The sequence below is a fragment of the Mastigoproctus giganteus genome, chromosome 5 (genome assembly GCF_048544385.1).
Source record: "Mastigoproctus giganteus isolate SK-2022 chromosome 5, ASM4854438v1, whole genome shotgun sequence".
Taxonomy (NCBI): domain Eukaryota; kingdom Metazoa; phylum Arthropoda; class Arachnida; order Uropygi; family Thelyphonidae; genus Mastigoproctus; species Mastigoproctus giganteus.
In genome coordinates, this window is record NC_143579.1 from 155,615,865 (window position 1) to 155,631,842 (window position 15,978).

The window sequence follows — 15,978 nt, forward strand, 5'->3', positions numbered from 1 at the left end:
TGCAAACATGTGCTTTCCATTCAAGAATTTCTTGTGAAACACACCATCACTGTGATTCCCCATCTTCCGTACTTACATTATTTAGCTCAGACTCCCCCCCCTCCTTCCAAAAAAAACTTAAAGCCCCTTGAAAGGAGACAGATTTGCAATGGCTGAGGAAATTATTCAGAACACAATTCAGAACTATTAGCAATATCAAAAAGAAGCCTATCGGGAATGATTAAAAAACTTGCAGAAGCACTGGAATCGGTGCTTTTTATTCATTCTCTATCACAGTGTAGGAGACAAATTCAAAGGAAATTCAATGCTTCTGAAAATTCTAGAAGCATTCATACTATGCATACTCAGCATGTCATCATTTCCCAAATTTAATTTGGTCCTCGAACTTTTTGATCACATCTCGTACGCAAAAGAAAATATATAAACATACATATTTTCCATTTTAAAATATTTTTTGCATAACTGACAATCCTTTTTTCCATATTTTTAAATATATATTTGTTAAAATCAATTAGTAACAACCAGGATGGCAGCACTGAGCTAAAACAGAAGTATCATTTGTACCTTGCCCTCCATACATATCAATAATGAAGCACATTCCATTCTAAAATCAATTGATAATGGCAATCAGTACTACAGCTGCCAATCAGGAACAGAATTAACCATCATCACACCTCTAAAACATTGCCTATACAAAATACACCTATCTTGAAATTACCCTCTGACAGCTTTGATCTCCATTTATAAGTATATACATGATTGAAGTCTGTGGATCTTGCTGGACCATGCATTCTACTAAGGAGACATCACCTCACAAGCCCTTTGAATTTTTCCCTTCTGGCAAATGAATTTTATTCATTCTCTATCACATATAGCAGACTCACTTCTGAAAACTTTCAGCACACTACATCACGTTTCATTCTTTGCTGTTTAATTTTATTAGGTCCAATGTAACAGTCTTTTCTACACTGTTCCAGTCTCTCATATTTTTGGTGTGTCATCTCAGTATTTTGACTTTGTTTCTCCTGCATTCCGTGTTATCACATTTTAAAATTCATAACTTTTGGTTCTTTCTTAAATTTTAATATCATTATATTTTTAGAAGATACAGGGCAGACATTACTAAATGAAATTTGAAAGAATTATATTAATTATTGAAATAAAACTAAATGCAACTATGCATATTTTAAGATTCTATATCTATATAATATCGGTGTGAAATTCTGTTTTAAAAACTGTGGTAGTAGTGTGAAGGATGAGCACAATATGAGATACAGATGAAATGATGCCTTTCACACTACTACTGTAGTTTATCTTTAAGTGTTATCTATGGTGTATCTCCACTGTTATTATATAGATATATAATCTTAAACTCTTAAAATATTATGCTAGCATTTAGTTTTATTTAAACATTATCACATAACCTTTTGGCATCTCCCATATTGTGTGATTAACTTCATGACTGAGTTGTCATGTTTGCAATACCGGGATACCTGCCCACCAAGAATAAGTAACAATAGTCTTCTCTATTAGTGAGGCATTACTTATTAAAGGTAGTGCAATACTTGGGCAACTCGTTGTGAAGGATGAGCACAATATGAGATACAGATGAAATGATGCCTTTCACACTACTACCATAGTTTTTCTTTAAGAGTTATCTATGATGTATCTACACCGATATTATATAGATATATTAATTATTATATCTTCTGTTCTCACTAGAGACATGTTTGTGGATATTTAGTATTAGTAATGGGTAATGATGAAAAGAAGCAAGTTTATACAGTATCAGCTGGAGTGTGGGCAACATTTCCCACCAACTGCCCATACCTTCTAATTTTTTAATTTTTAAAATTTGTTCAAATTACACACTTGCACCACACCAAATGGCATATTGCCATTTGGTGTGGTGCAAGTGTGTAATTTGCAATTTGGTGTGGTGCAATCAACTACCCTCTGGTTGAAAGCAAATTGCTGCACATATCCTGCAACCATCCTTAATTTAAATTTAAGCCCCATTATGTACGTGTCTGAACTAGTTAAGAATGCCATCAACATTTAAAATGTTCTTGTTTATACTCCAGCACAACCACTAGGTTAGACGAGTTTACAATTAGTTACCAATACAAACAAGCGTATTTAGCAGTCATGGGCTTGAACCCCGGTCCACTCAAACAGTATGTGCTACTGCACTCTCGCTCCTGACCACTCAGCTACATCAGTCTATTTAGGTTACTTAATCCATTCAAAGCCTTAAAGAACTGAACCAGATGCATTTAGAAACTAGACACCTCCTCGCAGGTGCAATTTCCAAATGCTGCAGTTTGTAAAACTGATGTCTTTCTTCACAACAGTACCCTTGTGTTTTTCTTCCTAATCTCATTGCTCGTTCCTAAAATAAAGCTTCCAGATATGTATGCAGTACTCAGGATGTGGCCTGATCATTGCCTTACAACAGAAGTATACCTCATTCCTGCTGATTAAATTCCAGTATATCATTGACAATACCCCATGAACTGAACTGCTCGGTGAACTTCATGTTTACCGAGCAGTGAAAATCCAAGGTTTATTTCCAACATCTACCCTGGCCACCTAATTCTCCAGATCTGAATCCAAATGAGAACATTTAGGATATGTTGGAAAGGGCAGTTCAGCTTTGCAGTTCTCTAACAGTACAACAGATGACAAATATCCTGATGGAAGAATAGTCAAATCTGGAGTCAAATTTCTCCTCTCTTTTTTTTCGACACCTAGTGCAACCACGTCACAATGAGTACCAACTGTAATTCGGGCAAAAGGTGGCCATACTAGATACTGAATAAAGGTTTATAATTTTTTTGGCAAGTGAGTGCATGTGTTTTTTAACAAGGAGCATAATCCTGCTTCCAAACCTCTTGTCCTGTCAGAACACAGTGTACTTATCACACTAAAATTCCACATTCCCTATGTCCAAGTGGCACCATGTTTCCAATGTCTGTATACAATGTCAACATTTGATGACAACCAATTCTTCAAAATTCATCATATTTATTTATCCTAGGATTAGTGTATAGGCATGTTTATGTGTAACTGTTTTTACTCCTAAACAGAGCCCATATATCTGTTTTTTTTTTAGTAATTCTCCACACCTTGTTTTTCACACTTTGCATGTTCTAATAGTAGTAGTCAAGGCATAAATTTTTATCACTCATATTAAACTATTAGTGCAACTAAGGTTATCAGTCATCTGTATACTGTTTTTAATCACATGTATTCTTGTCTGCTGGACAAAAAACCAGTTTCCAGACGAGAAAGGGGGGGGGGGAACTATGCAATCCCCGTCTAAAACTGACCAACACAGCCAAGTTGTGGGAAAAGCCCATAAATATTCCTTGCATCATTGATGGGATTCAAACTCAAGCCTTTTCCACCCAGCATGGGAGATTAAGATTTGCAGAAGATCAATTTTGAAAACCAACCAGAAAATACAGCTGCACTGGTATCAGGAATGCAAAGGATGGATGTAAGAGTACTACAGGAAAGCATGTGAGGCACTGGAATGATCCTGTTGTGCACCAACAGTATACAGTCTGCCAAAGCAGTGTTCTTCAATCTTTCTTCAGATAGAGATTACAAAATTAAATTATGTATTGAAATGTATTAATAACTATTTTTAAATACAATGATATGTACTCGTAACTGATGTGTAGTACATGCTATAGTTATATTGTTATAGTTATAGTTAATTATAGGTGTGCTTGTATTTACAATCCTGTTAATGGGATTTTTGCTTATCAGAGAAAGCTCTGTCTTACTGACAAGTTCAGTGGACCACAGGTTGGGAAATACTGTACTAAAGGAACTGTAATTGTGTGGAGCATGTTATTGTGGCATTCCTTTAATCCAAATTCTACTGGAGGCCACTGTGAATACCAGAGCATAGATGAACACTGTTGGAGATCAGGTACACCTGATAGTGTTCCATGTTTACTCCTACTGACAAGGATACTTTCAAGGTGAAAATGCAACCATTCACCACACCAAAGATTTGTGAAAAAATGATTTGATTTCAGGAATGTGAGGAAGACTCCAAACATCTGCTCTAGTCTACTCAATCCTTGGACCTCCATCCCACTGAACACCTGGGAAATGAATTGCCTCCATCATTCCAGGAAATGAGTTCTATTACATGAATAATCTTATATTCCTGACGTCACTTTTTCAACTCCGTTGACTCCATGCCACATTGTGTTGGAGCAGAAACTTGGGACAACAGCAGTCTAAAACACTATTAGTTCCTAAGAAAGTGGCCAGCAGTATGAGACAACAGAATAATATTAATTTTCTATTGACTTTTAGTGGCAGTTTACACAAATTTAAAAGTTTTTATAACTTAAAATCAAGGCACTGAGCTAATTTTTATCTTATTATTAATAATAACATAACCAGTGCAACATCTTATACCTGTTTGGTAAGTAAATGTAAAAATACAATACTCAGCCATGCACAAAAGTTTTCATGTCTAGGCAGTTAAGTTAATTAGGTTAAGTAACTGATTACATCTGAGAGAGTTTTTTTTAAACACATGCAATGTACATCAGTAATTTACAGTGTTATATACTCACTCATGCTACAAGTACTAAAATAGCGCAGTGAAAGCACAGTGAAATAAACTTGAGGACATAATCAAGACTGATTTAAACTGCTGGTAATAAATACAGATAAAAAAATAAAACAGGCTTATGCTACATACAGAAAGTCAACAAAAATTTTGTCACTGAATAATCACCAGAAACATAATTTTTGTTATTTATCTCAGCATTATTTTATGTACAGTAGACTATCCTACAGACATTCACACTTCTACATAATAAACATTTTTCATGCTATTTTCTGATTCTACAGGGCTCCCTATTGAGTGGTGTATCTGTCACTCCCTCTCATCTATAAAGGTGATCTGCTTGAAGATTAGCTGCAATTTCTGCTTCCCATTTGTCTCCATTATTGAGTAATTTTTCTTTATTGTATAACAGCTCTTCATGTGTTTCTGTGGAAAATTCAAAGTTAGGACCCTAAATGGGAGAGAACAACACTGAATGAACTCCCAATTATGCTGCAAAAGCAATTTATTAATGGGCTTATAACCTTATGCTTTTCTAAGTTTTATTACTATAAATACATAATGTCATCATCAATTTAACTTTCAAGCATGTGCACAAAAACAAAGAACACTGAGTGGACAGAAATCATGGGATACCTACCTAGTAATGGGTAGACCCACCTTTCATTTGGATAAGGGCAATCACATGGCGAGGCATTGAGTCCACTAGTTCACAAAAGTGTTCCACAGGTGTTGCTGCACCGCTGTCCATGATTCTGTCACATTCCTGGGTAGATGATCCAAAGCTTGAACGACTTTTCCACAGCATCCCATAGATGCTCCACAAGGTTCACGTCCCATGAGCAGGGAGGCCATTCCATGGTGGTAAAATCTGGGGAATGCTTTTCAAACCACCACAGTTCTGTCCTGCTGGAAGAGTCCATTGTCCTGTGGGTGCACGATGACAATGAAGGGATGAAGATGGTCTGCAAGGATGGACACGTAACCTGGACTGTTCAGAGATGTGCCTAGAGTACCGGAGGTCCCAGCATGTGCCAGTTGAACATGCCACAGAGCATTACTGACTGAACAGTCCCTTGTTGACATGATGGGTGCATAGCTTCGTGCTGTTTCTACCAGATACGCACCCTCCCATCAGCTTGAAATAACTGGAAATGGGACTCATCGGACCAGGAGACCAGTCTCCAATCATCCAAGGTCTAGTGTCGATTGTTCTTTTGTCCAGTTGAGGTGTAGGGTCCTGTGTCGTGGTGTTAGCAATGGGACTTTAGTGGGTCGGCAGTGCCCATAATCTATTACGGCTAACGATTGCCTTATGGTCTTAGTGGAGATGTTTTTGGCACGTCCCTCATTGAAGTTGGCAGTGATTTGTGCCACCGTCACTCTCCAGTTGGCTGAAACAATGCAAGACAGATGTCGACGGCCACGTTCATCCACCACCTTTCTCTGCACACAGTGCTGTCCACGATGAGATGTTATTCTGTAAATGGCATATTGCCGATACATTCTTGATACTGTTGAATGGGAATAGTGCAATTTCTGTAACACCTCCATGATAAAGTGACCCATGCATCAGGCACCCACTATCATCCTTCTTTCAAATTCAGTTAACTCACGACGTTTATCCATACTGACATCGAATTACTGTCTACACGAATACAGTGATGCAGTGTACCTATATACTTGCCAATTGGTGGGTTCATCCAGTAGCGAGAGGGGGGGTACAGCATCATGTTGCCCAGGATCCAGGTATCCCATGAATTCTGTCCTTTCAGTGTATAACTTAAGTAGCCACTTGGTGTTATATGTAACATGTAGGTTGACATGTAACATCAATATTATTACATATTGGTGTTACATGTCACACCAATAACATCCATTTATGTATTAACAGCCTTGAAATCTTCCAATAAGTACTGCCATCCCTTATGTTTTTAAAAGTAATTGCAGACAGCTAATAAGAGATAGTAGCATTAAAATAGCTTTCAAAATCAGAAGAGATAGCAACTCTCAGCCGGTTGTCTGATTTTGGCTTCAAAAGCTGAAACTGTTTCAAATTCAGATCTAGATGTTGATGAAATTGAATCATTGCACAAAAAAAAGAAGTAATAACAAGTTTTTTGTTTTTTTTAAATAATTTTTCTCATTTTTTAAAAAAATTAAGATTTGATTTGATTTTTGGAAACAATTTTGCTCTAATTTTGGGCACCAAATCAAACTATGAACAAATTAATATTTGAAAGCATTTATGTACAATTTTTTTCTAGGGGAGACGATTGTGTCTGGCTTTGCATGTTTGTATGATATGAGTTGCAAACTTTTCTTGATTTGTGTTTTTAATTACAGTATTAAGTTCCTATTAGTGCTACCACATAAAGATAGGCTCTTGGATGTGCCAGATTTCATTATTTGAGCAGACAACAGATAAGTACTAAATGAATTTCTGAATGCTCATTCTGCTTCTTTATATACATGCATCCAGCCATTACCTTGTGGTTCAGCTTATAAAGGTATTCCCTGACTTATGCAATATTCGACTTTACATAAGTTTTTGCCAGCCGGTGCAAACTTAAAATAAATTTTGGAAATGTATTTTGCATCCCATAGGAATAAATGGAGGTATTGTGAAAATATCGTAATGTGAATCCAATAACACATTGTTTTTTTCGTAATTCATTCCAAGATCTTGAAAGTTGAAATTTTTGCCATATAGCTATTTATCTCTCTAAAAGGTCATCGTTATCATATGTTCATTATAAGAATCAATTTTGAATGCCTTTGTGATATTTTTCTAAAGCACATTTCTGGAGGACACGATCATAAAACAATAAAAACAATTTGCAGTTTCCAGTTTACTGGGCTTTTCTGTTAGTGAAATCTATTATAAATGGGTAGAAAACTTGATCTCCTATTGCATTTGAGATAATATCGATAACTGGAATTGCGTGGGTTTTTATGGTGAAATATGTTTCCCTTCAATGAAATCTTGACTCAAAGAAAAAACATAAATAAATTTTCAGAATCTTTTCTTCATTGCTATTTACTTATTAGCATTAGTAGAGGCATATGATGCAAGAAAGCAAGCTTATGCAACATCAGCCAAAAAATAAAAAAAAACAAAACCTTCCACTTCACCCCTCCGTTTGTTCGAAATACCTGTCCAGCTGAGCCTTAAATTTATTTACGCTATCAACTTCCACAACAAGGGATGGAAGTCTGTTCCACCAACGAAATACCTGGTGGCTAAAGGCAAATTTCCGCACATCTATCCTACATCTGTCTTTCCTCAATTTGAATTTATGCCCTCTCAGGTGATTATTCTGAGCAAGAGGAAGAATCCCATCAGCACTGAGCATGCTCAAACCATTCAAGGCATTATACACCTCTATCAGATCTCCTCGCCGGTGCCTAGTCTCCAGACACTGTAATTTGCAAAATTACAGTGTCTGGAGACTAGGCACTCCAGACACTGTAATTTGCAAAACTTAAGCCTTTCTTCGTAAGAGCAACCCTTTGTTCCATTCACTAATCTGGTTGCACTTCTCTGTACTCGTTCCAGCAGCTCTACATCCTTCTTGAAATGAGGCTTCCAGACCTGTATACAGCACTCAAGGTGTGGTGACCATTGCCTTATACAAGGGAATAATCTCCTCCTTATCCCTGCTAGAAAAATTAAATTCCTGTATATCATTGACAAGACACCATGAGCTACTCTTGCAGCCCGTCTGCACTGATCAGAGAACTTCATATCTGCCTGCACAATTACCCCCAGGTCCTTTTCATTCTCTACCACTGTCAGTGTAGTACCACAGAGTTGATACGTTGCTCTGGGGTTGCTGTTTCCCATATGTAGTACTTTATATTTGTCAATGTTAAACTTCATTTGCCACCTCTCAGCCCATATCTGCTCAACCTTACCAGATCCTGTTGCTAGCAGGATAGCGTCAGTAGTGTCCTTAACAACCCTGACAACCTTTGTATTGTCTGCAAACTTGGACATTAAGCTTGATATACCATAATCAATATTATTTATAAATACAGAAAACAATAATAGACCCAGCACTGAACCCTGAGGGACTCCACTAATAACATTAGTCCACGATGAGCAGTGTCCATTGATTACCACTGTCTGTGTTCTCCCCCTCAACGACCCCTTTATCCATAGCAGCAATTTGCCTCCAATGCCACACTGCTCCAATTTGTGCAGCAGTCTTCCATGTGCAACAGTATCAAAAGCCTTTTTAAGATCCAAGTATATAATATCAAAGTTATTCCCTGCATCCAGTTCTTTTGTAACTGCATCATAGTATCCAATCACATCGGTCAGGCAAGATTTCCCCTTAATAAAACCATGCAGTGTCCGAGCTATAACTGAAGTCTTGTCTAGATGATCCTGCAGTGCTTCTTTAACCAGTGCCTCCATTAATTTTCTTGGAACAGAAGTTAAACTCACAGGTCTATAATTACTTGTGTCAGCCCTTGATCCTCCTTTGTGAATTGGGGTCACATTTGCACATCTCCAGTCTATGGGTACCTCCCCTGAGTCCAAGGAAGTTCTCATAATTATGGCTAAGGGTTTGCTTACTTCCTTTGCTGCCTCCTTTAATATAACTGGGTAGATCCCATCCACCACAGGTGCCTTTCTCGTGTTTATCTTCAACAATTTCTCCTCCACTTTACTCTCAGTTATTACAAGATTATCTAGCTTACTGCCAGAGTTGAATACACCTCTGGCATTCCCCTCACTGAATAACTCCTCATGTGTGAATGTTAATGCAAAATATTCATTTAGTTTGTTAGCTACCTAAGCAGGATCATCAACAGTTGAACCATCGGTATCAAGTGGACCAATCTGATTCATCCCCTTCCTTCTAGAGATTACATAAGTAAAGAACTCTTTGCTGTTTTTCTTTGCATCCCTTGCCAAAGATTTCTCGTAATCTGCCTTCGCCTGCCTGACCTCCTTTGTAGCTTGGTTACAGATCAACTTATATCTATCATAGGCTTCTGTGTCACGTGTTAATTTATATGTATCCCATGCATTTTTCTTCTCTACATATGTGTCATTAGTTCATCTGACATCCATTTAGGCCTAAACCTTGAACAACATTTCTTAGTTGGTATGTAAAGCCTAGTAGCTTCCAAGATAAGTTCTTTGAATGCTTCCCATTTTGAATTTGCTGTTGGTAACATCATCAGTTGGTCCCACTGTATAGAATATAAATACTGTCTCAGACCATCGTAGTCGCCTTTATGAAAGCAATAACCCTTCCCTTTACCCCTGATGGTAATTACCTCTTTGAGTAAATCCCACTTCAGCACACTATGATCACTGCCACCTAGTGGTTCCTTTATCTGCAGATTCTTAATGCATGAAGAATCACTACTGATAATCAAATGAAGAGTATTACTCCCTCTAGTTGCCTCCCAAACATGCTGATGTAGAAAACAATCATCCAATAAATCCACAAAAGCCTTGCTAGTGTGTGTGAGTGACTGACCCACAAATTCCAGTCAATATCTGGGAAATTAAAATCCCCCATTATAAGACACTCTGATTTACTGGCCCACTCTATTTCCCTGTACAGTTTCTTATTAAACTCATCACTCTATTTCCCTGTAGTTTCTTATTATGCTCATTATACTTATTACAATGATGAAGAGAATGCGACCAAAAAAAGTGCATGTGGTGGCAGTGCTAGGAAACAAAAAAAAATTGATTTAGAAATGAAGAGGAAAATGATTAAGAAGTAACAAGCAGGTCAAAGTTTGTCATCTATTTCATGGGAATTAGGTTTCGCTGTTTCAACGATGAATACTATTAAAGGACAGTGCACATAGAAAAGAACATGTTAAAGGATCAATGCATTTAAAATCAACAGTGATCACAAAACAGTGTTCAGGTGCTACTTCGAAGATGGAAAATCTATTAGTAATATGGATGGAAAATCAGATACAGAAGCGAGTACCCGAGTCTAATGGCCATTCAAGCAAAAACAAGAAGTATTTATGAAGATATTAAGGATAAGTACGGCAAACCCAAGCCAAATTCACAGCAACGGGTGGTTTAATAGGTTCAAGCATTGTGCCAGTTTCTACAACATTAAAGTATGCAGTAAAGTTACCAGTATCGATTCTGCAGCTGCAGAAAAATTTTGTGATGTTTTGGAAAAAACCCCTTCTAAATCTCCACAGCCCTCAACCTCCATAGCAGCATACTTATGAGTTGGAGACGTTGATTCTGGCAACGATGCTCGAAATGTAAAACTTGCCGACATTATGCCTGTCCTCTCTCTTCTTTTGTAATTTTATAATTTTTAAAATTTTTTGTAATTGCACACTGAAAAAAATTGAATAAATAATTCTGTTTGCATGTTCCTCGAACATTTCTTTTTTGCTTCAATCAAATTCAGCACGCATAGTTGCGAGTGCTGCATAAGCATCTACGGAAATTCCGACTTATGTAAAATTCGCCTCATGTAGAGCTCTGCGGAATGCAACCTTTGTGTAAGTCGGGGAGTGGCTGTACACATGTCTAACAGACACTTGACCCGGCATTAGAGTTCTGCTAAGCCACTCTGCCCTCTCCTCCTTACCTCGACCCCTGACATCTGTGGATTTCACTGAGTTTGTTGGGACAACTAAAGGCAACTGGCTGGTCACTTTACCAATTGTTTACAAAACCACAACTGGTGGTGATATTGATATTGTTTAGTAACCCTACACTATCTGAACTGTTATTTACTTAAAATGACCAGCTCTATTGAACTGCCTCTTCTGGGATTTGCTTAAGAAAATCACAAATGAACAAATAAAGATTTACAAAAAATAATACATAATAATAATATTGTCAATAACATATAGTATGAGTATATATTTCAATCAGTTAATTCAACATGACAAATACTACCTTCTGTGAAAATTCTAACGTCTGTGCCATCTACGGGACCAGCTCTGATCCTATTATCCAGTATATTGAGTGTAAGCAATTAATATGCAATGACTGTACCCAATCTGACCTGAAAAAATTAAATAAAAGTCATCGGAAATCATTGTGTTGTGATAGATGTCGATTTAGAAATTCTCAGAAAAGTCCTATAACTGTTGCAACTCAAAACAGCACAGAACCTGAGGTACCTCTTCCTCTTCTACTGGTAATGTTGAAATGTCCAACTCTAGCTCACTTGGATCAAATATCATGTCAATAACTGGAAATACTGACTCTGAACTTTCTGTTGTCAGAGCCTCTAATCTCTTCTTGTTGTCTCCGGGGTCATATCAACTTTCAGATGCATCAACTCAAACACACGTCTCTGCTCTCAGAAGATCTCAGTGTTAACTCCTTCTCTAATGAAACTTAGAATTGTGCCTCTTCTATTCCACAATAAAATAAATTCCAGAAACTACTCTTTAATACTATGAAGAAAATCCTCCATCAAACTCAGCTAATCAGAGTACTTCATACTGCAAAGTCTGATATTTCCCTGGATACACTCAATGAAGGAAATTATGAGCTATCCATGGAGATCTTCAGCATAAAAGCAATATTAACTAATGAACAGGCTGAAATTTAGGACATCAATGCCCAAATTAAGAATCTCATGTCAGTTATATCTTGCCACTTAAGGGAAGCTAAGAAAAATACTGAACCTACTCTTGAAACTAATGTTCTTAAAATGAATAAGCATTCTTCATTACCTGACAATGCCCTTAGTATGGAGACCAGATCTTCACCTTACAGTGGCCTCAATACTCCTAATGCTGCAAATATTAATTTACTTAGTCCTGTTAAGTTTATTTGAATCATAAACAGGTCAATATACTTTCAGTTTTCAAAAAATGTGATAAAAACTCTGACACAGTAGTTTCTGAAACATGGTTTCCAGTGGACAGTCAGTGGTCATAAATTTGCTTCCTTTCTGATAACATACCTCTGAAGTTCTTGATAACCACCTTCAAGTTGATGCTGCTTACAAAGATATCTCTACAGCATTTCTAAGGGATAAAGTCCCTCATGAATAACTTCTGGAAAAACTTAAGCTATACAGTATCTGTGACCCTTTGCTCTCATGGCTATGGAGCTATATTATGCATTGTTCCTTGAGCATTATCATCAATCAAGTGAACTCTGTCCATTTTATATCACTAGGTGGAGTACCTCAAGACCTCCCAGGTCTTCTACTTTTCACTGTTTTCAAAAATGACCTTACTTCTTTCATCTGCACCTCCAATGTTCAAGTTGCTCTCTATGCAGATGACCTTAAGACCTACTCAGCAATGAAGGAGACAACCAATTCTCAACAGCTTCAATGCGCCCTCAACTCAATAAATTTTCTCAGTGGCTATCTCTGAATGGCTTGTCTGCTAACCCCTCGAAGTGCAAAGTAATCTTTTTCTCATCCTGCAGATTTCCATAAATAATAAATACAGAGTACACTAGTAACTCTGTGATCATTGAAAGGTGTAACCAAGTTAACGACTTGGGGGTTCTCTTTTCCAGCAGTGCTAAATTTGATGCACGTTGTCCTTAAAATCACCAGCAAAGCATTCAAAAGACTGGGATTAATCAAAAGGAACACCTACAAGTTCAAAAACTACATATATGCTGTTATCCTATATAAAAACATTGTTCTGCCAATCCTTGAATTCAGCTCACCCATTTGGAATTTCTCACACAGACTAACAAAATTGAAGCAGTCCAAAAAAATTTTGTCTGTTACTTTACGTTCCATAACCCTCTATTTTATCACTCAGTGTACTGGGAATCGCTGTGTGATTACTTTCATCTCAGGCATCTGTGCACTAGAAGAGTTATTACTAACATCGCCCTTCTAGTCAAAGTAATCACAGGAACCTAAGAAGAATCTGATATCCTTAGTAAAATCAACTTCCATGCTCCATGTAGACAAGTCAGGAATCTTATACTGTTTTGCCTTGACTCTGCCACCATGGACTTCATGAAATTCAGTCCACTAAACAGAATCAGCAAATGACTCTCTGATTGACTTTTTTGACAATTCCCAATCATTGACGAACTCCATCCACAAAGTATGTCTTGTGGATGGAGTTCATATTGTCTTGAACTGCAAAGTGACTAGCCATCATTTATTTATGTAGTTTATTATTAAAAGAAATTTTTTTTTCTTTTAATTTATTTATTGTGTGTTTTACCACTAACTTAATTTAATGCATACTTTTGTACATATGGTTTTAATGTCTGAATCTATATGAATGGTTTATCTTACTACTGGATTTCTTATTATGGTTAAAAACTCTGTTCACTGCTCTGCTCTCAGATATACTGTTAATGGTTACTTGTTGTGTATCTTGTTATTAATAAAAATAAAAGCCAAGTTTTAATTTTTGCATAATTTCAAAACACTATGAAGTAACTTACTCCACAAACAGCCCATAGCAAAAAAATCATAGCATAGAGGCCACACATATTTGCAAAATTCTCTGCCAAATGGGTTAAACAATGAAAATGTAGTAAGTGTTGTTCAATACCCCCCCCCCTTCTGATTAACAAAATCATGGGACCTCTGTGAAATTTCATTTTTGCTCTTGGCCATTATTTTCTAAAAATAGTTTGGACTTATTTAGCCATTTGGAGTATTTTTTGGTTCCTGAATTGCTACAGTGCAGTCAGTTGTTGTGGTTTAATGGTGCATGGGCTACTATGACCAAATTGCACCTGCTATTGTGGAGTGATGATCAACAGAACAACAAAACAGATCCAGAAATGAGTATATAAGTCAAAAAACTTTAGGTAAGTAAAAACTCTGATAAACTGGCCTAGTCTCCAATAATATGGCCTAGTTGTAAAGGTTCATGTAAGTTAAGAGGTGATCTGAAATATGTAATTCTGGCTGAATGGCAATGCACACACTCAATGAAAATATGCTAGGCAGTAAGCAGGGAATTGCAGTGTAAGCAATGTGGGGATCCTCCCTTAGCAGTAAAAAGAGGTGCACTAAATGTATATGACACCCAATTTGAACCCTGGCAAGCATGACCTGCATGTAATTGTCTAAAATTTTAGCTTGGACTGAGAGTATTTCTCCCACTGACAAAAAATGGTTATCGCAAGGAAGTATATACATTATCCAGGATGGTTGTATTGCATCTCAGGCTTGAGAGATAATTGCAAGATGGACATTCCACTGTTGTTTGTTCTAGTAACTGGATTCCTACAGATTTATTTTTATAGGTTTGTTTCTATATATGTTTACTCCTCTGAGGATCAAAGAGATATGTCCAAATGGAACGAGAAGGGATACTATGTAATTTGTTTGCACAGTTAGGAAGCAATACCTTTCTCCTAAGATGTAGTGGAAAGTCATTGGCATCTATGTAACTTTGCATTGGGGATGTCCAGGAGGCTCCTAGGACAATCTTGGGAGCACTGTGCGGGATTAGATTGAGCCAACGCAATGCAGTCTTGCATGCAGAATTGCAAACTGGGCTTCAGTCTAACTGAGATCTGATTAAGGTTTGACATAGGTGTAAAATGATCCGATCCCCATGTCATAGAAGAGACACCTTTAGCATATTCATCTTCTTCATACACCGAGTTCATGTTTGCACTATAGAGTTTTGGAACTTAAGTTTAGTAACAAATACTGGGCCTAAGAATCAGATACTGTTGCTGAGTGTTACTGGTTGGGTTCCCAGAATTAGCTCAGCATCTGGACGAAGCTGACACTTTTGCAGAGGATGGCAGTAGTTTTTGATTTTTGATACAGAGAGGTGAAGTTGTTGTTTGATGGAATGCATATTTTGTGAATGACAGAATATTGTAAGGTCATCTGCGTAGAAAAAAGTGTCAACATTAGCAGGAACATTTTGAAGACATTTCTTTGTTATTAATTTCTATTGCTCTTTCTAAGATAGTAAAGAATTATCTATTTTTGAGTTCTAAACTGGGCCATATGAACAGAGAAATTTCACCTAAATAGTTCTAAAAGCTACTGCTACACCTTTGCACTTTCTTATTTCCAGAATAAATCAAAATTATTGTTTAACAGCAGCTTCCTTGTAATCCTGAAGTATATTATTCATCTGTTGTTTTCACTGACACCTGTTATTCTGATTTTCCTTAAAAAACCAGTCTGCTAAATCCACTTCTTTGCGATTTAAATTTCTACTGGCTCACTGTTCATGAGTGCTGTATGAAAAGGTACGTGCAATCTTTAAGGCCAGCCATGGCTGTATTTGAAAGAGCAGTTTGTGCTAAGTTGCAAAGTTTACTGAATAAGAGATATCTAAAGATATATGGCCTCAGAGAAATAGCAAGACGTTTTCAGGACTGTCTTGTCCTTTCATCTCTTTTTGCAGTCAGCAAGATTAACACTGCATAGGTAGTTATCTTATATTAA

General features: G+C 37.0%; 1 protein-coding gene across 1 annotated transcript in view; it reads right to left on the reverse strand.

The window, feature by feature from the left end:
* Positions 1-4,729: 4,729 nt before the first annotated feature.
* The window catches only part of LOC150085778 (NADH-ubiquinone oxidoreductase subunit 8-like), an 88,778-nt gene continuing 77,529 nt past the window's right edge, over positions 4,730-15,978 (reverse strand). The window contains exon 6 of the mRNA XM_090373481.1: positions 4,730-5,051. Coding sequence (XP_090229607.1) covers positions 4,920-5,051 — 132 coding nt within the window. The 3' untranslated portion in view covers positions 4,730-4,919. The remainder of the gene's footprint in view (positions 5,052-15,978) is intronic.